Source organism: Macaca mulatta, chromosome 1 (genome assembly GCF_049350105.2).
Source record: "Macaca mulatta isolate MMU2019108-1 chromosome 1, T2T-MMU8v2.0, whole genome shotgun sequence".
In the NCBI taxonomy this organism is placed as follows: Eukaryota; Metazoa; Chordata; class Mammalia; order Primates; family Cercopithecidae; genus Macaca; species Macaca mulatta.
The window spans coordinates 239168241-239196146 of NC_133406.1; the positions used below are offsets into that span (position 1 = coordinate 239168241).

The window sequence follows — 27906 nt, forward strand, 5'->3', positions numbered from 1 at the left end:
TGAGAGGGCGTTTCACTCTTGTTGTCCATCCTGCAGTGCAATGCAAGGACTTGGCTCAGTGCAACCTCCACTTCCCGGGTTCAAATGATTCTCCTGCCTCAGCCTCCTGAGTACCTGGAATTTCAGGCACCTGCCACCACGCCTGGCTAATTTTTGTATTTTTTTTAAGGAGAGATGGGGTTTTACCATGTTGGCCAGGCTAGTCTGGAACTCCAGACCTCAGGTGATCCACCCGCCTTGGCCTCGCTGAGATTCCAGGCGTGAGCCACCACGCCCAGCCCCATCAAGGTTTTCAGGGCCTAGCTGCAAAGCAGGGGCAGGGGAAGTTACAGGGGCGGTGAAGCACGTGGTACGGGCCAGCATCTGTTTGAAGCCGCTGTGTCTGTTTCCTGTGCGCTTTATGGAGGGAGGCGAAGGAGCACCCGCGTCTGCATGGCTGCAGGATGGGGCACAGGCAGCCGGTCCCAAGCGGCATTCAGGCAGCCGGCCCCGTTGTGGCAGGCACCTCATGTGAAACCCACCCCTCTGTGATTAGGAAATTCTCCAGAAAGCTCCAGCCTCTGTCTTTTCTGTCACCTTTGACCCCAGGAGGACACTAGGGGACCCAAACCCCGCCCCGCATCAGCCAATAGACACAGCAGTGCGGCACCTGTGGGACTTTTATTAGGGGGAGCATTTCCTAAATGTGCAGGGCCGGAAAGGCAGGGGTGGGAGGGGTCCACGGCCAGGCTCCGTGAGTTGTGGTCTCACTGTGGACTCAGGATTAGGGGTGCTCATCCACTGGCCCAGGCCCCTCCCTCTTCAGCCAGCGCATTTGTCTGCTGGTGCTGCTGGACAAAGTCTTCAACACGGGCATCCAACATGGCCTCGGTGAGGACTCCATCGTCGGAGGCATACGCCGTGTCCTAGTGAGGAGAGAGGGAGCTGAGGGAGGCCACCATGGGAGCCCCCCACCCGTAACGCAGGCCAGGGCCCCAAAGTGGGGAGGGTCCAAACCCGGGGCACCAGGACGGCCTCAGGGTGAAACACTGGCTTCCCGCACCTCGGCAGAGCCCAGCATGCGTGTGGACACCGGGAGCGGCCCCTGCAGTGCCACAGCCCTGCCTGCGTCCTCAGCACTGCAGTTTCTCAGTGACTTTCTAATAACGGAAAGCCCGAGGCCGAGCCCCACTGACTGCAGACCCAGGGCAGCTCCCAAGAGGCAGGAGGGAATTGCAGACCCTCTGCGTGTCTCAGCCGTGGCCAGGCAGTGTCCCCGGGTCACAGTGCACCGCAGAACCTCAGACGCTCACCTTCATAGGCCTCCAGGGCAGAGGTAGCCACTGCCCAACCTCAGGGCACATAGGTGCTAGCATCAAGGTCACCCGTGCCTCCACAGGACTTGGTATCCAGCACGCGGAGGCTGGAGCTGCTGGGACTGTGGCCCTTGAAGTCACTTCAAGCACCTCAGGTGCAGCCCTTCTGCCATGGACAGGTCGCTCTCCATCCCAGTGCCAGTGAAAGGTGTGGAGTCCCCAAGGGGAGGCACCCATGGGTCAGGGTGAAGGTTTGGGCACCCCCACTGGGCACTGTGCTTGGGAGTGCACCAGGACGCCTGGAGGAAGCACAGGGCAGGGGATGCTTCCCGGACAGCTGAGGGGGTCCCTCACTCAGTCCCGGCTGTGCCTCCCAGAGGCAGGACTCATCTCACAGGGTAAAGGGGCAGCAGCACACCATCCTCCCACAACACGGCTGCCACGACGGGACCTGCCATGGGGATGACCACGTGGTGCTTGTACTCTCTGGCAGCGCCCACCGCTCGCCAAGAGCCACTGTGTGGGGAGACACCGACTGGAGCTGGACCGCCACTGTGGCTCAGGGGCCCAGGTCTGTTCAACATCATTTTTGATCTTGAGCCGACCCAAGAGAGTTGAAACAGGTGTGGGAACCCTCAGGGTGCACCCGAGTGGCTGCACCTCACCCAGGGCCCAGTGGAGGAAAGGGGATGAGCAGATGCTCACGGGGCCACCCCACCAGGAAGCACGGGACCTGGCAGAGCCCACCAGAAGTGACAGCGAAATGTCACGTGGCCTCCTGGGTGGGATTCTCGGCAAGACCCAGTCCCAGGTGGGGCCATGCCCAGCTAATTTTTTATATTTTTAGTAGAAACAGGGTTTCACCATGATAGCCAGGATGGTATCGATCTCCTGACCTCGTGATCCACCCGCCTTGGCCTCCCAAAGTGCTGGGATTACAGGCGTGAGCCACCGTGCCTGGCCACTTTTTTTCTTTTTAATTTTTGAGACAATCTTGCTTTTCTTGCCCAGGCTGGAGTGCAAATGGCACGATCTCGGCTCACTGCAACCTCTGCCTGCCGCATTCACGCGGTTCTCCTGTCTCAGCTTCCCGAGTAGCTGGGATTACGGGCATGCACCACCATGCCCAACTAAGTTTGTATTTGTAGGAGAGATGGGGTTTCTTCACGTTGGTCAGGTTGGCCTCGAACTGCCGACCTCAGGTGATCCACCCGCCTCACACTTTTATGATAAAAACACTCACCAAACCAAGAATTGAAGGATACACCCTAAACACAATGAAAGCCACATATCACAAGCCCATAGGTGACATACTCAGTGGTGGAAACAAAGCTTTTCCTCTGAGGTAAGGAACCAGGCAAGAATGCTTTACCGCTTCTATTCCACACACCACTGGAAGCTCTGGCCAGAGCAATTAGACAAGAAAAAGAAAGGTCATCCAAACTGAAAAGGGACAGGTAAAATCACCTGTTCTCAGATGAAATAATCTTATATGTGGAAAGTCCTAGAATCCATATTGGAAGAAAAAACGCCGTGACATCAGCAAACTTACAGGATACAAAACCAACAGCAAAGAAAGCTTCAGTTCTACATCCCAACAGTGAATAATGTGAACGGGGAATTATGAAACCGTTTCCATTTACAAAAGCAGCGGAAAGAATAAAATACTTGGAAATTCACTTAACCAAGGAGGTGAAAGACTTGTACAATGGAAACTGGCCGGACGCGGTGGCCCATGTCTGAATCCCAGCCCCTTGGGAGGCTGAGGCAGATGGATTACCTCATGTCAGGAGTTCAAGACCAGTCTGGACAACATGGTGAAACATCGTCTCTACTAAAAATACAAACATTAGCCAGGCGTGGTGGCTCAGGCAATCCACTTACCTCGGTCTCTCAAAGTCCTGGGATTACAAGTGTGAGCCAAAGTGCCCAGCACAAAAAACACAACTGTTGAAGGACCAAGTGTGGGGTTGGGCACGGTGGCTCCCCACCACGACTGTGAGCGGCGCGGGATGAGCATCCTTATAAGGGACACCAGAGAGCCGGGTTTCTCTCGCTGCCACATGAGTATCCAGCAAAGAACACTGCACGGGGGGGGACTGAGCAGGCACCCTGACCTTGGGCCTCTGCTTTCAGAGCTGTGGGGACACACGCCCCAGTGGTTAGGGCAGGCTCAGTAGCCAACCACACTCCTGGGTTTTTGTTTTCTGTTTTTTTTTTTTTTTTTTTGAGACGGAGTCTCACTCTGTTGTTCAGGCACAAACTCGGCTCACTGCAACCTCCACCTCCCAGGTTCAAGTGATCCTCCCACCTCAGCCTCCCAAGCAGCTGGCATTACAGGCGTGCACCATTGGGTCCGGCTAATATTTTTATTTTTTGTAGAGATGGGGTCTCCCCTTGCTTTCCAGGCTGGTCCTGAACTCCTGACTTCAAATAATCTGGCTGACTTGACCTCCCCAAATGCCGGGAAAACAAGCGTGAGCCACCACCACGCCTGGCCTCTGCTTGCTTAGTTGTGGAAAGAGACCTGGTCCCAAGTGGGGACGGCCTGGAACACAGACCTCAGCTGACCCACAAGGATGGGGTTTGAGATCTGAGGCTCTTTGTCACAGCGGCATAACCCAGCCTGTACTGACTAATACAGCCCCTAGAGACCCCGGCTCCAACGTTCAAATCAAGGTAACTGGCTACTTCATGAACCTGTCACACACCAAAGCGCTGCTAGGTGGAGTGACCAGGTTGTCACACAGACTCTGCAGACCCCAGAGGCAGCGATGCCTGTGCATGGCCTTGGTGCCTTCAGCCCCACAGACCTGGTTTTGCTTTTCCAGCAACCCCCAAAGATCAAAGCTTTCCAGATGGCCACGCCCACACTGCTCTGAGTCCCGGCTCCCCGTCCCTGCAGCAGCCACGGAGCTGCAGGAGGGGTCCTCCAAGGAGCAGCCGGCTGTGGGACAATCAGAGGTCAGGTCACTCCTGCCCATGTGTCTGAGCCCGTCAAGCAGGACCAAGGCAATGGACGTGGTCCAGGAAACACAACATCCCTCCAGCCCCACCACCAAACTCAGGCGGGGCCTGTCCCGATGACCATTCACACCAGGGGGTGCCCGTCTGCCAAGGTGAGCATCGAAAGCCTCCCGGCCCACCTGGCAGAGCCCGGATACTAGGATGCCGGACGGGCTTCCTGACCTGTGACCGTCAGCCACGGACATGCCCCACCCTTCCGAGGGCAGGAGCAGGGGCGCGCCACTGTGTGGAGTGGCCGACTGGGGCGGGTGCCCCGTGTCACGTCTGTGCACTGAAAACCCCTCAACAGGAGCTGCTGTGTGACACTGGTGCTGGGACAGGCACAACCGGCCGTCTCCACAACAGTTGGGCTCCCGTCTGGGTGGGTGCGCCCGAGCCCGACTCACCTGCCAGGACTGAACCAGCTGTGCGATCTCCCGGCCCGACATGTGCTCCGTCAGCTCAGCGATCTCCTCGCACTTCCTCCCATAGTCAAACTGGGCCAGCTTCAGGCGCCTGGAGAAGGAGTTCCCAAGTGGGCCGGCCAAGGCAGCGGCTCCCACACCACGAGGTGGGGGCTGGAAGATAGGCAGCCAGGCGGGCACCCATGCCAGATGTCCCCTTGGGAGGGAGTCTTCCTGTGACAGCCAAACTCCACCCTCTCCATGATGCAAACCAGGTCTGGGCTGAGCAGAGAGGTGGCGACTGCTGTGGGGCCTGGAGATGGCCGCACCCCCTCTTCACACCAGCCCTGCCCTCACCTGCCCATTCAGCACCCACAAGGCGCATGGCCTTTACAGTGGCAGTGGCAGAGCCCTGACTTCCAGCAAAAGCATCTCCCTGGAGGCCACAGAAGCCAAGTCATGGTGCCAGGGCTACGAGCAGCCGTGGGAGTGGGAGAGCCCAGGGCAGGGGAGGGCCAAAGGGAAACTGAGGCCGGGACAGCTGGGCTAGCATGGAGCAGGCATCCACGGAGGGGTTGGCAGGGGGAACCAGGCTCTCTTTGGAACAGAGCAGCTTTTGCTGTCACAGGAGACAGCAGGAATTTAGGTCAGGTGCACAGAAGGACTCAGAAACACGTGACCTGGGGACGCCAAGAGGTGGAGCAGCCTCTGCTCATCTGGAGTGTTCCTGAGGCAGCCGGCGTGCAGTCCCAGGGCCTGTCATCACCTGGAGGCCTCTGCCCGCCGTGCCTGCTGCACCCACCACCAGCGACAGGGAGCCTGAAGGCCTCAGGGTACAAGTGCAGCCGGAGCCGCGCCCCACACCATGAGGCTCCAGGGCCAGGCATGGCAGCTGGAGGAAGGCCAGGCCAGCAGCCAGCAGGGAACCATGAGGATCCTCTCCAGTCCCAATATGGGGCTCTCATGAGGAGCGTCTCCCTTGAATCCCAACATGGGGGTCTCAGAGCAACACTCCACGTCACCTCCCCTCACCTCCAGGGCCTGAGGCTGGCTGGGCACAGTGGCTGGCATCTGTAATCCCTGCACTGTGGGAGGCCAAGGCGGGCAGATCACCTGAGGTCAGGGTTTCGAGACCAGCCTGGCCAACATGGTGAAACTGCATCTCTACAAAAATGCAAAAAGCAGTGGGGCGTGGTGGCAGGCACCTATAATCGCAGCTACTCAGGAGGCTGAGGCAGGCGAATCGCGTGAACCCAGGAGGCGGAGGTTGCAGTCAGCTGAGATCGTGCCACTGCACTCCAGCCTGGGGCACAGAGCGAGACTGTCTCAAAAAAAAAAAGTTGAAGGTTTGTAAGTGATGGTGGACTTTGCCCCCAAACCCGAGGAGACGCCACCAGGCTGTTCTCAGGTGGGGATGAGGAAAGGGTGGTGGCACCTCCCTGAGTGCGGCCTCTGGGACCCTTGGGGCCCACAGGGCTCCTGCTCAAAACCGCAGGGCAGGGAGGCGGTGCCACCCCGGAGATTGGGCCTGCTGGGATCGTCTGGAGAGCAGGGCCGGGGGTGGGCCCTGAGCGAGGGTCCCTGGACAGGGGTGGGTAAAGCGAGACACTTACTGTTTTCCTTCTGTTGCCGGGATAAGAACATACTTGTCAAGATACATTCTCACCAGGCGCTCCCGCTCCTCCAGCCTGGGCAGGTCGAAGTGAACCATCACATCGATGCGGTCGTGGATGTCCCAGTGTAACTGCTCGGGGTGGCGGCTGGTCAGGACCAGCATGAATCTGCGGAGCAGGGATGGGGAAGGAAATGCTGGGGCTGCCGGCCAAACTGCCCCGAGGGGAACACGGGCTCCTTAGTCCCCCCAGGGGGACTTTCCGGGAGAATCTAAAGCGGCAGCTTGTGAGCACAGGAAACACCGGGAGGACGCGGCACAGCCTTGGTCACCGCCTGCCCCACCACGCCCAGCTGTCCCCCCGCCCGGCTACCGGAGCCTCTGTTCTCACCCCGTGTGGCGCTTCCCTGCTGACACTCGCCCAGCGTGATAGGCAGCGCCAGGACCACCACTCCTCCTGCTGCCTGAGCCCTGCCGTGCTGGGAGCAGGGATGCGGCACCCAGAGTCCATGTCAAGAGTGGCCACGCCAGCCAGGAGCAGGACCTCAGGGGCTCGGGTGCAGCGGAGGCTCAGCAGGGCCTCAGCCCTGCCTCTCTGGGAAGGACCTGAGCCAGGGCTCCAGGGAGCGTCTACGGGCAGCAGCTGAGCCAGGGAGCCCAACATGCCTGAGGAGTCGGCCACGGCCGCCTGGCAGGACTTGATCCTCCGTGTGACATGTGACTGGGGCTGGAGGGGCCCAGGAGACCAAGAGAACTCAAACTTAGGGGATTTGGGAGGGGCTAGGGAGCCTGGCCATGGGGCCATCCACCTACTGGGGACGTCTGGGCAGCAGCTCACGGAGGACGCACAATGTGGGGAGGGCCCCTAACCTGGAGGGTGCACCCCTGTCCAGCATCTGGGTCGGGGGGCCAAGGCCCCAGGCTCCGCCCAAACACACAAGACCTGCTCGTGCCCAGCTTCCCGTGTGAACAAACATGTCTCCATCTCCCACACCAGGGCACCCACACCCTGCAAGGGAGGCCCCAGCAGAGCCTCAGACCATCAGACCACCTCCCTTGCCGGCACAGGACCGCGGAAACCCAGGGGCAGAGGGACCTGAAAGCTGGGGCGGCATCGCACAGGGCCTTGAGGACAGGACTGACCCCGGCTCTGCCCAGGAGGCCCCCGCATGTTCCTCAGTGACGCCCCATGCTGTCCCAAGATGGACCGTTCCCAGGGGACATCCGAGGTGGGCATGTTGAGGCCATGGGTGCTGCCCAGCACTGTGATCCAGGGCCCCTGAGGTCCCTCGGTGGGAACCAAGGGCGATGGCTGCAAAGCCCTACCCAGGGGCCCAGGACCCGAGGGGCTCCCTCACTTGTTGCTGCGATCCTTCATGTGGTTTAGGAAGGCGTTCTGGGTGGCTTTGAGATCCTCGTTTATCTCCTCCTGCAGAGAGAAGGTTCAAGCCTTAGGCACCAGGAGCAAAGCCTTGTAAACAGCCACAGCAGAAGGTCCCACAGGCCTCCCTCCTGCAGGGAGCAGGGACGCGGCCACACTTTCATGGATCTAAACTCAAAAGCCTGACCAGGGCCAGGGACGGTGGCTCATGCATGTAACGTAGTATTTTGGGAGGCCGAGGTGGGCAGATCACCTGAGGTAGGGAGTTTGAGAACATCCTGGCCAACATGGTGAGACCCCGTCTCTACTAAAAATACAAGAATCAGCCAGGCTCAGTGGCACAACTGTGGTCCCAGCTACGTGGGAGGCTGAAGCAGGAGAATCACTTCTACCTGAGAGGCAGAGGTTGCAGCGAGCCGAAATCGCACCGATGCACTCCAGCATGGGCGACAGAGTGTGACTCTGTATCAAAAACAAAAACAAAAACAAAAAAAACCCTGACTGGGCATGGGGGCTCACGTCTGTAATCCCAGAACTTCACGAGGTCAAGGCGGGAGCATCTCTGATAGCTCAGAAGTTTGAGCCCAGCCTGGGTAACGAGGGAGTAAGTCCATGTCTACTAACATTACAAAAAAACAGCCGGGGGCGATGGCTCACGCCTATAATCCCAGCACTTTGGGAGGCCAAGGTGGCCGGATCACAATGTCAGGAGATCGAGGCCATCCTGGCTAACACTATGAAACCCCGTCTCTACTAATAAATACAAAACAAAAATAGCCGAGCGTGGTGGTGGGCGCCTGTAGTCCCAGCTACTTGGGAGGCTGAGGCAGGAGAATGCCATGAAACCGGGAGGCGGAGCTTGCAGTGAGCTGAGATTCCGCCGCTGTACTTTAGCCTGGGCGACAGAGCGAGGCTCCGTCTCAAAAAAAAAAAAAAAATTAGCCGGGACCAGGCACAGTGGCTCACGACTGTAATCCCAGCAGTTTGGGAGGCTGAGGTGGGCGGGTCACCTGAGGTCAGGAGTTTAGGACTAGCCTGACTGACATGGAGAAATCCCTTGTCTACTAAAAAAAAATACAAAATGAGCCGGGCGTGGTGGTACAAGACTGTAATCCCAGCTACTTGGGAGGCTGAGGCAGGAGAATTGCTTGAACCCAGGGGGAGGAGGTTGCAGTGAGCCAAGATTGCGCCACCGCACTCCAGCCTGGGCAACAAGAGCAAAACTCCATCACAAAAAAAAAAATTAGCCGGGCATGGCACTGTGCCCCTGCAGTCCTGGCTACGCGGGCGGCTGAGGCAGGAGGACGGCTTGAGCTTGAAAGGTCGAGGCAACAGTGAGCTGTGATCGCGCCACTGCACTCCAGCCTGGGCGACAGAGACGCTGCCTTAACATAAGAACTGTATGGCTGGGCGTGGTGGATCACGCATGTAATCCCAGCATTTCGGGAGGCCAGGCGGGGAGGTCATTTGAGGTCAGGAGTCCTCAACCAGCCTGACCAAAATGGTGAAACCCCATCTGTACTAACAATACAAAAAATGCCTATAATCCCAGCTACTCAGAGGGCTGAGGCAGGAGACTAGCTTGAACCCAGGTGGTGGAGGTTGTAGTGAGCCAAGACCGTGCCACTGCAGGCCAGCTAAAGGGATAGAGTGTGACTTTATCTCAAATAAATAAGAATAAAAATAGACCGGTGCGGTGGCTCACACCTGTAATACCAGCACTTTGGGAGGCTGAGGCAGGTGCATCACGAGGTCAAGAGATCTAGACCATCATGGCCAACATGGTGAAACCCCATCTCTAGTAAAAATACAAAAATTAGCCGGGTATGGTGGCAGGTGCCTATAATCCCAGCTACTTGGGAGGATGAAGCAGGAGAATAGCTTCAACTAGAGGTTGGAGTGAGCTGAGATCGTGCCACTGAACTTCACTCTGACAAGAGACTGGAGACAACATCTCGAAACAAAACAAAACAACCCTCAAAAGCCAAACCTTAACTTTAAGCTGACCAAAAAAAAAAAAATGCTGGTTTTCACTCAAAACTTAGAGAAAAAGGGCCGGGCGCGGTGGCTCAAGCCTGTAATCCCAGCACTTTGGGAGGCCGAGACGGGCGGATCACGAGGCCAGGAGATCGAGAGACGATCCCGGCTAACACGGTGAAACCCCGTCTCTACTAAAAAAAAATACAAAAAACTAGCCGGGCGAGGTGGCGGGCGCCTGTAGTCCCAGCTACTCGGGAGGCTGAGGCAGGAGAATGGCGTGAACCCGGGAGGCGGAGCTTGCAGTGAGCTGAGATCCGGCCACTGCACTCCAGCCTGGGTGACAGAGCAAGACTCCGTCTCAAAAAAAAAAAAAAAAAAAAAAAAAAAAAAAAAACTTAGAGAAAAAGGAATTGAGCAGCGGGCTGCAGCCTGGTCCAAGATGACGGACGCACCCGCCCCACCACCTCCCTGTGGCCAGACAGAGGCTTAGTGACACTCACAGTGGCTGGCTTCGAAAGGAAGGCGTCCGCGTCGTCCATGAAAAGCAGGAGGCTGTGAACGAGAGGGAGGCCAAGCACGGGGAGAGTGACACCTGGAGCGGCCCACAGCAGCGTCTGGCTGTGGCGGGAGCAGGCTGAGCGGGCAGATCCCGAAGGGGTGCAACCTCTGCCCCATCGGGAACCCTAAGTCCTGGATCTGACAGAAGCCCATCAGCCTGGCCTCTGGGCAGCTGACCACGGCCCAGCCTCACAAGGCCCCAGGAAGCCAATGGCACACACAGGCTTCACCCCCACCCGGCCCAGTGCAGCGCTGGCGGCTGCTCAGAGTCCACACCAGGGGCAGGATCTTCTAAAGTGAAAGGTCAAAGGCCAGAGGGGAGGGTGCCAGCCATGAGGAATGTGGTGCCAACGGGGAGAGCTGATGTCGCAAGCGTGTCCCAGCTATTAATCTATTAAACGGTGTGTGACTTTAATAGGCACACACCCTATTGTGTGCCATGCTGTCTTCAGCTAACTTCCAAATGGTTCTACCAAAAGGAGCCGGTGTCCACGCCCACCTGCACGCGTGTCGGAGGGAGGGCGGCCGTGGAGGTGGCGCCCCTGCAGCTGTGAAGAACCCTCTGCCCCTACAGCCACCCACCTCCCTTCTGTCCTGAGCCAAGTATCCCACTGGCAGCCTCCGCACGCTGGGGGCCTCGTGGCCACCAGGGTCCACGCTCAGGGGACCTTCCCTCCGAGGGACCCTCCGCCCGGCCTCCTGCGTGGCCACAAGGACAGAGCTGCAGAAAGACCACGAGGTCCCGGAAAGCCACCTGGACCCCCTTCCCCGAAGGCAGCCTGCTGGGCCGCAGTGAAGGGCCTGTGTGCATGCTGTGGGGACGTCTCACCCGCGCCGGCTGGTATTGGCCCAGTCAAACAGCTTGTGCATGGCGGTGACGCCTTCCCGCCCCATGGGGGCCACGTCCCTGCCTGTCGTGATGGCGTAGTCCATGCCCAAGTTCAGGGCGAGATTCTACACGGGAAGAGTGAGGGGAGACAGAACAGATGTTCCCTCCGCCTCTGCAAAGCCTGCACACACCACCCGGAGTGTGGAGCCCCTGCCGGGCGCCCCTGCTGGAAGCCACAGCCTGGAAGCCACAGCCTGCCAAACAGGCGACGTCCCCTGCCTGGAAGATGGGAGGCGCTCTTACCCACACCGGCACGCTGACCCTACCTGAGGGTGGCCAAAGGACTAAGGAGAGTCCATTCCCCAGGCAACTGAGCCCCCCAGACACCTGCAGGCAGGTGAGACCCCAGCGGCCCCTGGCCCACCTGCACAGCCAGGTGCTCTCACCTTGGCAACGAGCGTCTTCCCGGTGCCTGGCGGCCCGTACATCAGGACATTCCTATACAGGCCGTGGTTCTTCTTCGTGTTCCTTGTTGCTATGGCCACGTTGCGCACCTGCACTTCCAGGCTGGGCTGCCGGGGAAGACGGGGGCTTGGGGGACACACTCTGCGCCCAGGGAAGCCTCAGGGGCAGGGGCTGCGGCAATGCCCTGTTGTGGACTCCACTCCTCGGGGTGCCGCCCAGGTCACGGACAGCCTATCCCCGACAGGGGCAAAGCAGTCGCATCTCAGAAGCCGAAAGCTCCTGGGTGACTCCTCGAGTGCCAGCAAGGGCCGCAGCACGGCCCAGCTCCGGGGACCCCTCTCTGCACCTCCCCGGTCCCAGGCACACGGACTTACATGCAGCACAACACCCTCCAGCACGTCCTGGGGCCGACGGAGGAGCCGCCGGCTGACCTGCCGGAGGGGAAGGGGAAGCGCCATTGGGTCACCTACCACAGCCACGGCACAGCCACCAACGCACAGACACGCTCGGTAACACACCGAAACGGAGCTGCCCCAAAGCACAGCCAGGACTGGCCAGGAGCTGGAACCCTATCCCACTAGGAGACTGGGTGACTATTGCTGGGACTGGGGTCACTTTCCAGTTCCTTATTGGCTTTTATTTCATTACCCACCCACCGAGTGACCTGTGGAGACCCCACCACCCCCGTGTGGAGAGCAGGCACCTCGGGGGCTGGCCAGCGGCGCGGCTCCCCAGGGAGGCCACCAGACACCATGGCCTGTAGCAGCTTCCCTGACACACACCAGCACACCCAAGTCTCGGGACTTGCAAGGTCCCCAATGTGCTCCCAGGTCCCATCAAGAGCCCCAAGCAGGGGAGACCGAGTCAGACGGGGGAAGGGTCTCACTGATGCAGACCCCTAAGCTACAGCGAAAACCCAGGCATTAAGCGGAGTCCGGGTGCCCCTCGTGCGGGGAAGGGGAAGGAACAGGAGGGTGTGCACGGGCGGGTTCTCCTCATGGAGCAGAGGGGACTCAGCCAGGAACCGCACTCAGGGAGGACCAGGCCCACGCCGCTACCTGGAAGGGGTGCTGCAGCGCCTCCAGCACCGTGATGCGGGACGTCTCCCTCACCAGGGATGGCTTCCACAGCCGAGCCTCGATGAAGCGGGCCGCCGCGGCTGTCCCATTCTTGGCAGAGTAGACCCCGCCAGCCAGCAGCGTCAGCCCAACCACCTGCAGCGGAGACACCGCACTGGCGTGCCTGCCCCACCCTCCCTCCCTCCTAGAGCGGGAAATGCACGGGGCTGCCCCACCCTCTCTCCGCCCAAGGGAGAAGCACAGGGCTGTGTGCTGGCAGCACAGGAACCGGAATCCCAGTCACGTGGTTACAGGAGGCAGGCGGGGCCGTCACAGCGCCCTCACTCAGGGCCATTTTCTCTGCAACTGGCAGCATAAATCCTGCAAAGCCCCGGTCGCTGAGCAGGGCCCTGGGCAGACTCAGCAGGCTATGTCACAGGGCCACACCCTCTGCTACTTTCTTGGCCACTAAAATGGTACTTTATTCCTGGAAAACAAGGCTAACCCGAAATCGCTAACTTGTTTTAAAAATCAGTTACGCCGGCTGGGCGTGGTAGCTCAGGCCTGCAATCCCAGCACTTTGGGATGTCGAGGCAGCCGGATCACCTGAGGTTAGTAGTTGGAGACCAGCCTAACCCACATGGAGAAACCCCATTTCTACTAAAACTACAAAAAGTTAGCTGGGCATGATGGCATATGACTGTAATCTCAGCTACTTGGGAGGCTGAGGCAGGAGAATTGCTTGAACCCAGGAGGCAGAGGTTGCAGTGAGCTCAGACCGCGTCATCGCACTCAAGCCTGGGCCACAAGAGTGAAACTCCATCCCAAAAAATAAAAAAATAAAAAAAAAAAAGAAAAATCGTTTATGCCAGGCCCAGTGGCCCATCCCTGTAATCCCAGCATTTTGGGAGACCAAGATGGGCAGATCACCTGAGGTCAGGAGTTCGTGACCAGCCTGGCCAACAGGGTGAAAACCCATCTTCACCAAAACAGAAAAATTACCCGGACACGGCGACCTGCACCTAATCCTGGCAACAGGAGAGGCTGAGGCAGGAGGATGGCGTGAACCGGGGAGGTGGAGCTTGCAGTGAGCCGAGATGGTGCCACCGCACTCCAGCCTGGGGACACAGTGAGACACTGTCTCTAAATACAAACAGAAGTCAACGGTGCATTAAGCAGCTCCCTCGTGTCCTCACGGGACACCGTCTCACCAACACGGGTGGCAACACCACCTGCGACATTCACCGTCACACTGGCGACGCCACAGGCAGGCGCTGCAGTCACAGCTCAGGGCGCCGGCACCACGGCGGAGCAAGTGCCCACTGCGTGCCAGGCACCTACTGTGTGCTGGGCAGCGGGGGACGGAGGACGCAGCCATGTGCGACGTGGTGTGCCACCACACTAGGCTGGCGCCTGCGCACAAAAGAGTGAGGCTGTAAACGAGAGAGGTATCTGTGAACTTCAAACTCTCAGGGTTTTCTGAGGAATAAAGGTTTTTTGCAAAATGGTGTCAGGGTCACCTGTTTTCTTTTTTTTTTTGAGAAGGAGCCTGGCTCTGTCCCAAGGTGGGAGTGCAGTGGCAGGATCTCGGCTCACTACAACCTCCGCCTCGTGGGTTCAAGTGATTCTCCTGCCTCTGCCTCCTGAGAAGCTGGGACTACATACACGTGCCACATGTAGAGATGGGGTCTCACTGTGTGGCCGAGGCTGGAGACTGTGTTTTCTTCTCCCAGCTCGAGGAGCAGCCCCCACAAGCCCAATTTGGCTTGTTCTGTGCTGGGAGAGCTCCAGGGCCTGTGCAGAGCAAGCAGGGACATGACCCGGGGACAGGACCCGGGGTTCCAGGAGGCCCCCACAAGCTGCCCCACAGCCACCTGCCAGCCCTGCCCGGGACACGCGTGTTTACCGTGGCTGTCACTGTGTCCCGCTCTGTCACAAAGGCACGGAATCTTTCCCCAAACACGGTGACAGCCGTCCTGCGGGGAAAGCAGTGGTGTGACCAGTACGGACACGAAGATCCGAGCCACACAGCAAGAGCAGGTTGAGGGTGAGGCCCCGACGCAGCGGCCCGATCCTGCCAGGACAGAGGGGCAGTGCCCCCACCAAGGAGCCAGCCTGGAGCAGCCAGGCCTGGGACACCTGGAGAGCGACTAGGACCAGCAACACACACCTGCAGGGCCCCGTCTGCGGCTGGCCTGGGCAGCGCTCACCTGATGGACGCCAAGAAGGTCTGATGGTGCTTCTGCACCGACTCCTCCTGCTTCCGTAAGTTCTCCTCATTGACAAGTTGCTGAGAAGTCACAGAAAAAGAGAAAAGCCTTTAAAACCAAAAAAATGCTCAACACCAGTGCAGAGGTTGTGTCTGCCCCAGGACCGGGGGCTCCAAGCGTCTCGGGCACCTGGGGCCCTGCAGATGCCACAGCCGGACACAGACACAAGTGACATCGGCCGGGACGGCAGTCGCTGAGGGGCTGCTTTCAGAACCCAAACTCCCCAGCGGCAGAAACAGCCCCCACTGCGGCTTCCCCGAGAAGGGCCACTGCGCGGCCGACGTCCCAACACCACCGCCCTGATTCACGCTGTGCTGAAGGAAGCCTCTGTCTTCTGCCAAGAAAACGTTAGAGCTACAGTGGCCACAACAGGCAACGCGTGAACCCCGCCTGTGAGCTCAGGACTGAGGGCGACGGGCCGGGCGCGGTAGCTCACACCTGTAATCCCAGCATTTTGGGAGACCGAGGCAGGTGGATCACTTGAGTCAGGAGTTCAAGACTAGCCTGGCCAACATGGCGAAACCCCATCTGTACTAAAAATACAAAAAAGCAGCTGAGTATGGTGGCAGGTGCCTGTAATTCCAGCTACTCGGGAGGCTGAGGCAGGAGAATCGCTTGAACCCGGGAGGCGGAGGTTGCAGTGAGCTGAGATCACACCACAGCACTCCAGCCTGGGTGACAGAACGAGACTCCGTTTCAAAATCAATAAAATAGAAAAAGTCCTGCTGAGCTCAAAGAAATGAGGTGAGAACGTCAAGAAGACCCAGGCTCTCCAGACGACCAGACACCCTCACCAACACTGGTCCTCCCTCTCGGGTGGCACCGCAGCAGCGTCTCTCACCTCCCCTTGGAATGAGGCACCCAAGCTCGGCCCTGGGTCCCACTGCTGCCCATGTACACGCCCCTGGCCCTACCCACCGGCAGTAGCCCACCAATCTCCACGCCCGAACCCCATGTGCACCCCGGCCTCCCCACACACACCGGCTCCACTCACTTTGAGCTTGGACTGTTGCTCCGGCTGCAACATCGGCTCCTGCATCTGCACCAGATTCACGGCGTCCTTCGACATGGCCTGCGGGCGCAGAGGCACGGAGGGCAGGTGTTAGGATACGCGCAGGACTGGGCAGGCATGCACACCAGCCTGGGGGCTTTCACACAGCCACACCTGGACCTCAAAGCCCCCAGCCCTGCCTGAAGGGGTGGCCTGCCCCTCCACACCTGTGGGTGTTTCTCGGTAGGTGGAACGAGAGACTTGAGGAAAGAAATGAGACACAGAGACAAAGTATAAAGAAAGAAAAAGTGGGCCCAGGGGACCGGCGCTCAGCATACAGAGGACCCACGCTGGCAAGGGTCTCTGAGTTCCCTCAGTATTTATTGATCATTATCTTTACCATCTTACAAAAAGGGAAGTGGCAGGATAATAGGATCATCATCGGGAGAAGGTCAGTAGTAAGACATATAAATAAAGATCTCTGTGACATAAGTTTAAGGGAAAATGCCTTGATATGCATATGCAAACATCTCTATAAATCTTTTTAGTGTACAAAGAGCAGCATTGCGCTAGCACGTCCCACCTTTCGCCCTAAGGTGGTTTTCTCCTTTCTCAGTAAACAGAACATCTCTGTTTTACACTGAGATGTTCCATTGCCCAGGGACAGGCAGCAGACAGATGCTTTTCTCTATCTCAACTGCCAAGAGGCCTTCTTTCCTCTTATATTAGTCCTCCTCAGCACAGACCCTTCATAGGTGTCAGGCTGGGGGAGGATCAGGTCTTTCCCCTTCCCACGAGGCCATATTTCAGACAACCACATGGGGAGAAAGCTTGGACAATACCTAGCTTTCCTAGGCAGAGGTCCTGCGACCTTTGGCAGTGTACATGTTTTTCTTAATCTCAAGTACCCAGGGACATATACACTTGAGATTAAGAGAATGGTGATGACTTTTCACAAGCATACTGCCTTGAGGCACTTGTTTAACAAAGCACACCCTGCACAGCCCAAAATCCTTTAAACCTTGAGTCACCACAGCACATGTCTCTTGCAAGGACAAGGTTGGGGGTAGGGTCACAGATTTACAGCATCTCAAATGCAGAACAAAATGGAGTCTCTTATGTCTACTTCTTTCTATATAGACACAGTGACAGTCTGATCTTTCTTTTCCCCACACTGCCTCACCATCCTCCTTCTCAGTCACACCTGGCGTGACGATGCCCCGTCCCCAGCACACGGGCTGATGCATTTGTGGGGTTTTATCCCCCAGGGACGGTCTTGGAGGGTCACATCGGGAAGGCCGTCCCACGTGGACGGGAGGAGGCTATTTCCCAATTCAACAGAAAGTCAGGTGATGGCTGAAGGGTCCTCTATTTTTTCACGTTACAAACGCTTTTCCTAAGTTTCCAATGGCTATTGTCATTGATCTGCTATCAGGCACGTGCAGGCAAGAACGGGAATCCATAAGAATCGGATACCAGCCAACATGCCCAGGGTGACGAGGGCAAGCGTACGACAACGTCCCCAGTTACATTTTGTTCCTGGTGGAGAATGACAGGTTGACGTTTGGGTGTTCTGGGACAGAAGTACGTATTCTCCGAGCTGCTGAGGCCTAAGCATCAGGTCTCAAAATTTTCTGGGATGACAGTTTTCCCATCACAAAAATTTACCATAAACATGTTTGGCCAGGCGCAGTGGCTCACACCCGTAATCGCAGCACTTTGGGAGGCCCAGGTGGGCGGATGATGAGGTCAGGAGATGGAGACCATCCTGGCTAACACGGTGAAACCCCATCTCTACTGAAAATACAAAAAATCAGCCGGGCATGGTGACGGGCGCTTGTAATCCCCGCTACTCGAGAGGCTAAGGCATTAGGATGGCGGCGTGAACCTGGGAGGCGGAGTTTTCAGTGAGCCGAGATCATGCCACTGCACTCCAGCCTGGGCGACAGAGTGAGACTCTGTCTCAAAGAAAAAGAAAAGAACAGATTAAAAGAATGAGAGAATATGCTGGTTTCGGTGTCAAGAATCCTCTTGGGCAAGGAATTTGTCACTAACAATTGGCCAGGTATTAACCACAAATTACAAAGGAAAGAGAACTAGAAAAATAAGCCTATAGAAGAGATTATGAGACAGGAAAAAAACATCTTAGGAAAGAGAAACACTGATAGAGGGAACAGAGAAAGTGAGAGAGAGACAGTGTCAAAGAGAGAGAGGAAGGGATAGAAGTAGTGAAGAAAAGCAATCTGCCCCATTCTTTTAAAAGCCAAGAGTAGGCCCAGCGTGGCAGCTCACGCCTGGAATCCCAGCACTTTGGGAGGCCGAGGAGGGCGGATCACGAGGTCAGGAAATCGAGACCATCCTGGCTAACACGGTGAAAACCTGTCTCTGAGAAAAATACAAAAAATTAGCCAGGCACGGTGGCAGGTGCCTGTAGTCCCAGCTACTAAGGAGGCTGAGGCAGAAGAATGGAGATTGCAGTGAGCCGAGATTATGCCACTGCCCTCCAGCCTGGGCGACAGAACAAGACTCCATCTCAGAGAGAGAGAGAGAGAGAGAGAGAGAGAGAGAGAGAGAGAACCCAGGAGGTGGAGCTTACAGTGAGCCAAGATCGCGCCACTGCACTCCAGCCTGGGCGACAGAGAGAGACTCCGTCTCAAAAAAGAAAAAAAAATAGAGCTAAGAAAGTTTCCTAATAATTGGTGTGCTTAAGCATATTGAGCTGTTTGCACTCAGCCAAGCCTTAAAATACTTAGAGAACCAGGAAGGAACCATCTATACCAATTCTAAGTATGCCTTTGACGTGGCTTATACATTAAAAATATATATGTATTAGACGGAATGAAGTACTATTAATAGCAAAGGATAATTAAAATCCCAAACTTACAAAGTTCTCAACAAAAGTAAAGTTTGCTCTAAGTTATCAGTGTAGGCCGGGCGCGGTGGCTCATGCCTGTAATCCCAGCACCTTGGGAGGCCGAGGCGGGTGGATCACCTGAGCTCAGGAGTTTCAGAGCAGCCTGAGCAACATGGTGAAACCCCATCTCTACTAAAATACAAAAAATTAGCCGAACGTCCCGGCCTGAACCTGTATCCTAGCTACTCAGGAGGCTGAGGCACGAGGATCGTTTGAACCCGGGAGGCAGAGGTTACAGTGAGACAAGATGGTGCCACTACACTCCAGCAAGGGCGACAGAGCGAGACTCTGCCTCAAAAAAAAAAAAAAAAAAGTGCTATTCCAAACATCAGACATTACGTAAGAATACCACACTCCTTGACACCCACCCTCATCAGGGAAAGTAGAAACAATGAATGAGACTTTAAAGAACCACTTGAGGCCAGGCGCGGTGGCTCATGCCTGTAATCCCAGCCCTGTGGGAGGCCGAGGCAGGTGGATCTCAAGGTCAGGAGATCGAGACCATCCTGGCCAACGTGGTGAAATCTCTTTCTACCAAAAACACAAAAATTAGCCGGACACGATGGCATACGCTTGTAGTCTCAACTACTCAGGAGGCTAAGGCAGAAGAATGGCACGAACCCAGGAGGCAGAGCTTGCAGTGAGCCAAGGTCGCACCACTGTACTCCAGCCTGGGCGACACAGCAAGACTCCATCTCAAAAAACAAATAGCCAATCGGATTTAGATTGTGAGGTCTAACCCTGGCCAACAAGGGAACCACACAGCAGTAGGCGCTACCTGTGTCAGGAAAAAGAACTTTCCCGTCCCTTGTCCAAGCGCTCGCCATTGCTCCATCTATGAGACGCCCTTTTTTTTTTTTTTTTTGAGACGGAGTCTCACTCTGTAGCCCAGGCTGGAGTGCAGTGGCCGGATCTCAGCTCACTGCAAGCTCCATTTCCCAGGTTCATGCCATTCTCCTGCCTCAGCCTCCCAAGTAGCTGGGACTACAGGCACCCGCCACGACACCTGGCTACTTTTTTGTATTTTTAGTAGATACTGGGTTTCACCGTGTTAGCCAGGATGGTCTCCATCTCTTGACTTTGTGATCCGCCTGCCTTGGCCTCCCAAAGTGCTGGGATTACAGGTGCGAGTCACGGTGCCCAGCCAACAAATATTTACAATTAGCGGGCGTGGTGGTGCACACTTCTGGGGCTAATTAGGACCTAGTAGGGTATGGCTACTGGACAGGCTGAGGCAGGAGGATCACTGGAGCCTCAGAGGGCGAGGCTGCAATGAGCTATAATCACACCACTGCACTCCAGCCTAGGCTCAGAGTAAGAACCCATCTCTGAAAGGAAAATGAGAGAGAGAGAAATGGAGAGAGTGGGCAGAGGTGAACCGCCTCCCTCCAAGCACTGCAGCTCCGAGGGCTCTGCTCTCTGACAGACCCGCTGCATGCCCAGGCTCCTCTTCTGTTTCCTGCTTCCGCCAACACCCCACACCCTTCCTAAGGACACAAAGTGCAGAAAGCAGTTTATGTTTCATCGGCTAATATGAGGCTCTGCGCGATTGCACTGTGCTGTTTTGCCCTGCGATTCCCCGCGACCACCCCTGCACCCCGCCCTGCGCCCAACGCAAAGGTTTCCTGTCTGAGAGAGTCCTCCAGCATTGAGGACCTGGAGGAGTGCCCGTGCAGGTTCCAGATGCAGCCTGGACCTTGAGCCAGGATAGGGACACAGCTGCCTCCGGAAGCCCGGGCCAGCGGGAACAGGGGCTGGAGTCCCAGAGTAGGCCCCAGCCAGGCAGTGAGTACCGGGCTCTGCTCCCAGAATTCAGCCAGCGAGTGTGGTTTCTGATCTCTGCATCTGAGCAGACCTCTGGGGACAGGGAGCTGCATGGCACAACAGGACTGTGGCCTCCCAGCGTGGCCCGTGGCCCCCTGTGACCCAGCCGCAGGGCATCCCAGGACCGAGGCTGCAGTGGCCGGCTGTGTGTCTTCCATGGACAATGCCTGGGCAGAAGTGGGCCCTCTTACACCTGAGAACAGTGTGGTATGAAGTCACCGCTGGCCCCCACATCACTCTGCAGCCTCGTTCTTCTCGGGGGACCTGGCCTTCAGGAGGGAGGGGCTGCTGGAGCGCAGGCAGCTGGTCCCGGGCAGCATTCAGACCCAGGCCCGGCCATGGCGGGCACCTGATGTCAAGTGCACCACTCTGTGGTCAGTAAATTCTCCAGAAAGCTCCCGCCTCTGCCTCTTCTGTCACCTTTGACCCCAGGAGGATGCTAGGCGGCCCCTGAAAGCCCGCACAGCATCAGCAAATAGACACGGCAGTGAGGCAACTGTGGGACTTTATTGGCTAAACAGACACCAGCTCCAGCCGCAGGCTTGGACCGGCCAGCTGAGAGTGTGGCCTCAGACACGCCGGCCAGGTTCCCTGCTTCCCGGCCACGGTTGGAAGCAGTCTCCAGGCCACCCCACCTTGGTCTGGCCCCAGCAGGCGCCCCCACATCTGCCTCTGCTGTGGGAGTGAGAACAAAGACCCCGCCTGCCCCGCTCCTGCTACCCTGGGGGCTCAGCCGGCACCCACCCTCCCAGGGGCATGGGCAGGGGCTGGGTTGCAAAGCCTCCCCCTCCCCCTCTGAGCCAGGAGGAAAATGCGTCTCCCAAGAGTCTTGTGTCTGTGTGGCATCCAGCACACAGAGGCTGGAACTGCTGGGACCGGGGCCCTTGGTGCTGTCTCAGGCACCTCAGGTCCAGCCCTTCTACCATGGACAGGTCACTCTGCATCCCAGGGCCAGGGAAAGGCGTGGAGACCCCAAGGGGAGGCACCTGTGGGTCAGGGTCTGGGCATGGGGACGCCCACAGGGCACCGAGCTCGGGAGTGCACCAGGACGCCTGGAGGAAGCACAGGGCAGGGGATGCTTCCCGGACAGTTGAGGGGGTCCCTCACCCCGTCCCAGCTGTGCCTCCCAGAGGCAGGATTCATCTCACAGGGTGCAGAGGCAGGAGCACACCATCCTCCCACAACACAGCTGCCACGACGGGACCTGCCATGGGGATGACCACGTGGTGCCCGTCCCCTCTGGCAGCGCCCACACCTCGCCAAGAGCCACTGTGTGGGGAGACACTGACTGGAGCTGGACCGCCACTGTGCGTCAGGAGCCCAAGGGTGCAGGGGACACTGACCGGAGAAGGACCGCCACTGTGCGTCAGGGGGCCAGGGCTGCTAAACATCATTTTTGGTCTCGAGCCGACCGAAGAGACTTCAAACAGGTGCAGGAACCCTCAGGGTGCCCCCGAGTGGCTGCACCTCACCCAGGGCCCACTGGAGGAAAGGGGCTGAGCAGATGTTCACGGGGCCACCCCACCAGGAAGCATGGGACCTGGCAGAGCCCACCAGAAGTGACAGCTAAACGTCAGGTGGCCTCCTGGGTGGGATTCCAGGGCAAAACCCAGTCCCAACAGCATTCAGCATTGGGAGGCCGAGGCGGGCCGATCACAAAGTCAGGAGATCGAGACCATCCTGGCTAACACGGTGAAACCTCATCTGCACAAAAAATACACAAAATTAGCCGGCCGTGATGGCAGGCACCTGCAGTCTCAGCTACTCAGGAGGCTGAGGCAGGAGAATGGCGTGGACCCGGGCAGAGGAGCTCGCAGATTCAAGATCGTGCCGCTGCATTCCACTCCAGCTTGGGCCACAGAGGGAGACCCCATATCAAAAAAAAACAAAAAACAAAAAACAAAAAAAAGAAAAAGAAAAGGAAAATCTAGAATCCATATTGGAAAAAACAACCCCACGACATCAGCAAAGTTACAGGATACAAAATCAACAGCAAAGAAAGCTGCAGTTCTTCATAGTAAGTGTATAATCTGAACGGGGAATGACGAAACCATTTCCATTTACAAGAGCATCCGAAAGAATAAAATACTTGGAGCTTCACTGAACCAAGAAGGTGAAAGAAATGTACAATGTAAACTGGCTGGGCATGGTGGCCCACGTCTGAATCCCAGCAATTTGGGAGCCAGGGGCAGGCGGATCACCTGACGTCATTAGATTGGGCCCATCCTGGCCAACAACTAAACTCCAGCCTGGCTGACAGAGTGAGACTCCATCTCTAGAAAAAAATAATAAATAAAAAAAAAAACATTGCTAAGAGTCATTAAGGCAATACAGAGACTGAATGCAATCCCTGTAAAAACCCAAATTACTTTTTAAAATATAGAAGAAGCATTACTAAAATTGATATGGAATCTCTAGGCATCTTGAATTGTCCAAGGGGAAAAAAAAAAAAAAAGACAACAACTTCTTTTTTAATTTTTGTTTTTTCTTGCAAGGGAGTCTCACTCTTGTCATCCAGGCTGCAGTGCAGTGACATGATCTCAGTTCACTGCAACCTCCACCTCTTGGGTTCAAGTGATTCTCCTGCCTCAGCCTCCCGAGTGGCTGGGATTACAGGCACACACCAACATGCCCAGCTGATTTTTTTATGTTTAGTAGAGGCAGGTTTTCACCATTTAGACCAGGCTGGAGTCAAACTCCTGACCTCAGGTGCTCCACCCACCTTGGCATTTCAAAGTGCTGGGATTCCAGGCATGAGCCACTGAGCCCGGCACAAAAAAACAACTCTTGAAGGACAAAGTTGGCGCTGGGCGTGGTGGCTCACCGCCGCTCTGAGCAGTGGGGGATGAACGTCCTCGTAAGGGACACCAGAGCGAGAGCTCAGTCACTCTCCCTGCCATGTGAGAAGCTAACAGAGAACACTCCACGGGGGGGACCGAGCTGGCACCCTGACCTCGGGCCTCTGGCCTTCAGAGCTGTGGGGACACACGACCCAGGGGTTATGGCAGGCCCAGCTCCTGTTCTCTCCCCCTTGTTATTAGCATTATTTTTTGAGACAGTTTCCCTCTCGTTGCTCAGGCTTCAGTGCAATGGCGTGGTCTCGGCACACCTCCAGTGATTCTCCTGCCTCGGCCTCCTGAGTAACTGGGATTGCTACCATGCCCGGCTGATTTTGTATTTTGAGTAGAGACGGGGATTCTCCATATTGGTGTGGTTGGTCTGGAATTCCTGATCTCAGGTCATTCGCCCGCCTCGGCCTCCCAAAGTGCCGGGATTACAGGTGTGAGCCACTGCACCTGGCCAATTTTTTCTATTTTTCCTAGAGATGGGGTTTCACCACGTTAGCCAGGCTGGTCTCCAACTCTTGACCTCAGGTGATCCACCCAGCTTGGCCTCCCAAAGTGCAGGGATTACAGGCGTGAGCCACCATGCCTTTTGGAGACAGGGTCTCACTCTGTCACCCACACTGGAGTGCAGTGGCACGAACATGGTTCATTGCAGCCTCCACCTCCCAGGCTCCAGCAATGCTCCCATCTCTGCTTCCTGAGTAGCTGAGATCACAGGCACATGATACCATGCCTGGCTAATTTTTGTATTTTTTGTAGAGATGGAGTTTCACCATGTTGTCCAGGCCAGTTGTCCAGGCCAGTCTCGAAATCCTGAGCTGAAGCAATCCTCCTGCCTCGGCCTCCCAAAGTGTGGGATGACAAGAGTGAGCCGCCACACCCAGTCAAATTATTATTATTCTTTTTTGAGACAGTCTCTGTCACCCAGGCTGGAGCGCACTGACGTGATCTTGGCTCACTGCAACCTCCGCCTCCTAGGTTCCAGAGATTCTCCTGTCTCAGCCTCCCGAGCAGCTGGGATTACAGGTGCCTGTCACCACACCTGGCTAATTTTTGTATTTGTAGTGGAGATGGGGTTTCGCCACATTGGCCAGGCTTGCCTCGAACTCAACCGATCCACGCCTCCCAAAGTGCTGGGATTACAGGAGTGAGCCACCACGCCCAGCCCAAATTATTGTGATTATTTTTATTGATTGATTGATTTCTTTATTTTGATAAGGAGTCTCACTCTGTTGCTCAGGTTGAAGTACAGCGGCACTATCTCAGCTCACCACAATCTCCACCTCCCAGGTTCAAGAGATTTTGCTGCCTCAGCCTCCTGAGTAGCTGGGATTACTGGCACCCACCCACCCACCACGCCCGGCTAATTTTTGTATTTTTCGTAGAGGCGGGGTTCAACATGTTGGCAGGCTGGTCTGGAACCCCTGGCCTCGAGTGATCTTCTCTCCTCAGCCTCCCAGCATGCTGGGAACAGGCATGAAACACAGCATCTGGCCCAAATTCTTCTTTTTTAAGACAGTGTCTCACTCTGTTGCCAAGGCTGGAGTACAGTGGCACAGTCACAGCTCAGTGCAACCTCAAGCTCCTGGACTCAAATGATCCTCCTACCTCAGCCTCCCAAGCAGCTGGGAACCGGGGCAGGGGAGAGCCAAAGGGAAACTGAGGCCTGGACGGCTGGGCTAGCATGGAGCAGGCGGCAGCGGAGGGGTCAACGGGAGAACCAGGCTCTCTCTGGAACAGAGTGGCTTTTGTTGTCACAGGAGACAGCAGGAATTTAGGTCAGGTGCACAGAAGGACTCAGACCGGGGACCTGGGGACGCCAAGAGGTGGAACAGCCTCTGCTCATCTGGAGTGTTCCTGGGGGCTCTCATCACCTGGAGGGCTCTGCCCGCCGTGCCTGCTGCACCCACCGCCAGCAACAGGGAGCCTGAGAGCCTCAAGGCACAAGTGCAGCCGGATCCGCGCCCCACACCAGGAGGCTCCAGGGCCGGGCGTGGCAGCTGGAGGAAGGCCAGGCCAGCAGCCAGCAGGGGACCATGAGGAGCCTCTCCCTCTAATCCCGACACGGAGGGTCTCATGATGAGCGTCTCCCTCGAATCCAAACATGGGAATCTCAGAGTAACACTCCACATCACCTCCCCTCACTGCCAGGGCCTGGGGGTGGCCGGGCACCGGATTTCCTCACAGCCCTCTGAGTACTGAAGAGGAACATAAAAGAGGCCGGGTCCGGTGGCTCACATCTGCAATCCCTGCACTTTGGAGGCCGAGGAGGGTGAATCACTTGAGATCAGAAGTCCAAGACCAGTCTGGTCAATTTGGTGAAAAGCTGTTTCTACTAAAAAGACAAAAAAATGAGGCGAGCATTGTGCTGGGCGCCTGTAATCGCAGCTGTTCAGGAGGCTCAGGCAAGAGGATGGTTTGAACCCGGAGGGTGGAGGTTGCAGTAAGCTGAGATCACACCACTGTACTCCAGCCTGGGAGACGGAGTTAGATTCCATCTCTACAAAAACACAAAAACCAGCCAGGCGCGGTGGCGGGCACCTATAATCCCAACTACTCAGGAGGCTGAGGCACAGGTTGCAGTGAACTGAGATCCCGGCACTGCACTCCAGCCAGGGGGACAAGAGTGAGACTTCCTCAAAAAAAGGTCAGATGCGGTGGCTCACACCTGTAATCCCACCACTTTGGGAGGCCGAGGCAGGTGGATCACGAGGTCAGGAGATCGAGACCATCCTGGCTAATACGGTCAAACCCATCTCTACTAAAAAAACACAAAAAAATTAGCCGGGCGTGGTGTCGGGTGCCTGTTGTCCCAGCTACTTGGGAGGCTGAGGCAGGAGAACGGCGTGAACCTGGGAGACAGAGCTTGCAGTGAGCCGAGGTCAAGCTACTGCACTCCAGCCTGGATGACAGAGCAAGAGTCCGTCTTAAGAAAAAAAAAAAAAAGGAATGCTGAAAGTTTCTAAGTGATGGTGGACTTTGCCCCCAAACCTGAGGAGACGCCACCAGGCTGTTCTCAGATGGGGATGAGGAAAAGGGGGCGTGACCTCCTGGATGCGGCCTCTGGGACCCTCGGGGCCCACAGGGCTCCCGCACAAAACCTCAGGGCACGGAGGTGGTGCCCACCCTGGAGACTGGGCCTGCTGGGTGCGTCTGGAGAGCAGGGGCGGGGTGGGCCCTGAGCGAGGGTCCCTGGACAGGGGCGGGTGAGGCGGGACACTTACTGTTTCCCTTCTGTGGCCGGCTTAAGAACATACTTGTCAAAATACATTCTCACCTGGCGCTGCCGCCCCTCCTGCCGTGGCAGGTCGCAGTGGACCGTCACATCGATGCAGTCATGGATGCCCCAGTCCAACTGCTCGGGGTGGCGGCTGGCCAGGACCAGTATGAATCTGCGGAGGAGGGATGAGGAAGGAAATGTTGGGGCTGCCGGCCAAGCTGCCCCGAGGGGAACACAGGCTCCTCAGCCCCCTCAGGGAGACTATCCCGGAGAATCTAAAGCAGCAGCTGGTGGGCACAGAAAACACCGGGAGGACGCGGCACAGCCCTGGTCACCGCCGGCCCCACCACACCCAGCTGTCCCCCAGCCCGGCTACCTGGGCCTCTGTCTCTGCCGAAAATACAAAAATTAACCTGGGCATGGTGCCGTTTGCCTGTAATCCCAGCTACTCCGGAGGTTCAGGCATGAAATTTCCTCGAACCCTGTGTCACGCGTGTCCGTGTGAAGACACCACGAAACAGGTTTTGTGTGAACCACAAGGCTGTTTACTTCACCCGGGTGCAGGCCAGCTGAGTCCAAAAAGAGTCAGCAAAGGGTGCTGGGATTACCGTTAGTTCTGACAGGTTTTGGGATAGGCAGTGGAGTTAGGAGCAATATTTTGGGGGCTGGGGGTGGATCTCACAAAGTACATTCTCCAGGGTGGGGAGAATTACAAAGAACCTTCTTAAGGGTGGGGGACATTACAAAGTACATTGATCAGGTAGGATGGGGCAGGAACAAATCACAAGGCTGGAATGTCATCAGTTAAGACTGTTTTCACTTCTGCGGATCTTCAGTGGCTTCAGGCCATCAGATGTACACATGCAGGTCACTGGGGATATGATGGCTTAGCGTGGGCTCAGAGGCCTGACACCCTGGACGTGGAGGTTGCAGTGAGCCCAGATTGCAACACTGCACTCCACCCTGGGCGAGCAAGACTCCCTTGCCAAAAAAAAAAAAAAAAAAAAGGGGCCGGGCGCGGTGGCTCAAGCCTGTAATCCCAGCACTTTGGGAGGCCGAGACGGGCGGATCCCAAGGTCAGGAGATTGAGACCACCCTGGCTAACACAGTGAAACCCCGTCTCTACTAAAAATACAAAAACTTAGCCGGGCGAGGTGGCAGGCGCCTGTAGTCCCAGCTACTCGGGAGGCTGAGGCAGGAGAATGGCGTGAACCCGGGAGGCGGAGCTTGCAGTGAGCTGAGATCCGGCCACT

General features: G+C 56.8%; 1 protein-coding gene across 1 annotated transcript; it reads right to left on the minus strand.

The window, feature by feature from the left end:
- Positions 1 to 641: 641 nt before the first annotated feature.
- Positions 642 to 26820, minus strand: LOC100427190 (ATPase family AAA domain-containing protein 3C-like). Its single transcript, XM_077981456.1, is given in 14 exon segments — positions 642 to 817; positions 819 to 905; positions 4709 to 4817; positions 6319 to 6486; positions 7676 to 7746; positions 10179 to 10230; positions 11066 to 11190; positions 11512 to 11637; positions 11905 to 11961; positions 12586 to 12744; positions 14495 to 14564; positions 14799 to 14878; positions 15853 to 15930; positions 26711 to 26820. Coding segments are annotated over 13 exon segments (1233 nt in total). The 5' UTR covers positions 15928 to 15930; positions 26711 to 26820; the 3' UTR covers positions 642 to 763.
- Between the last annotated feature and the right edge of the window lie 1086 nt (positions 26821 to 27906).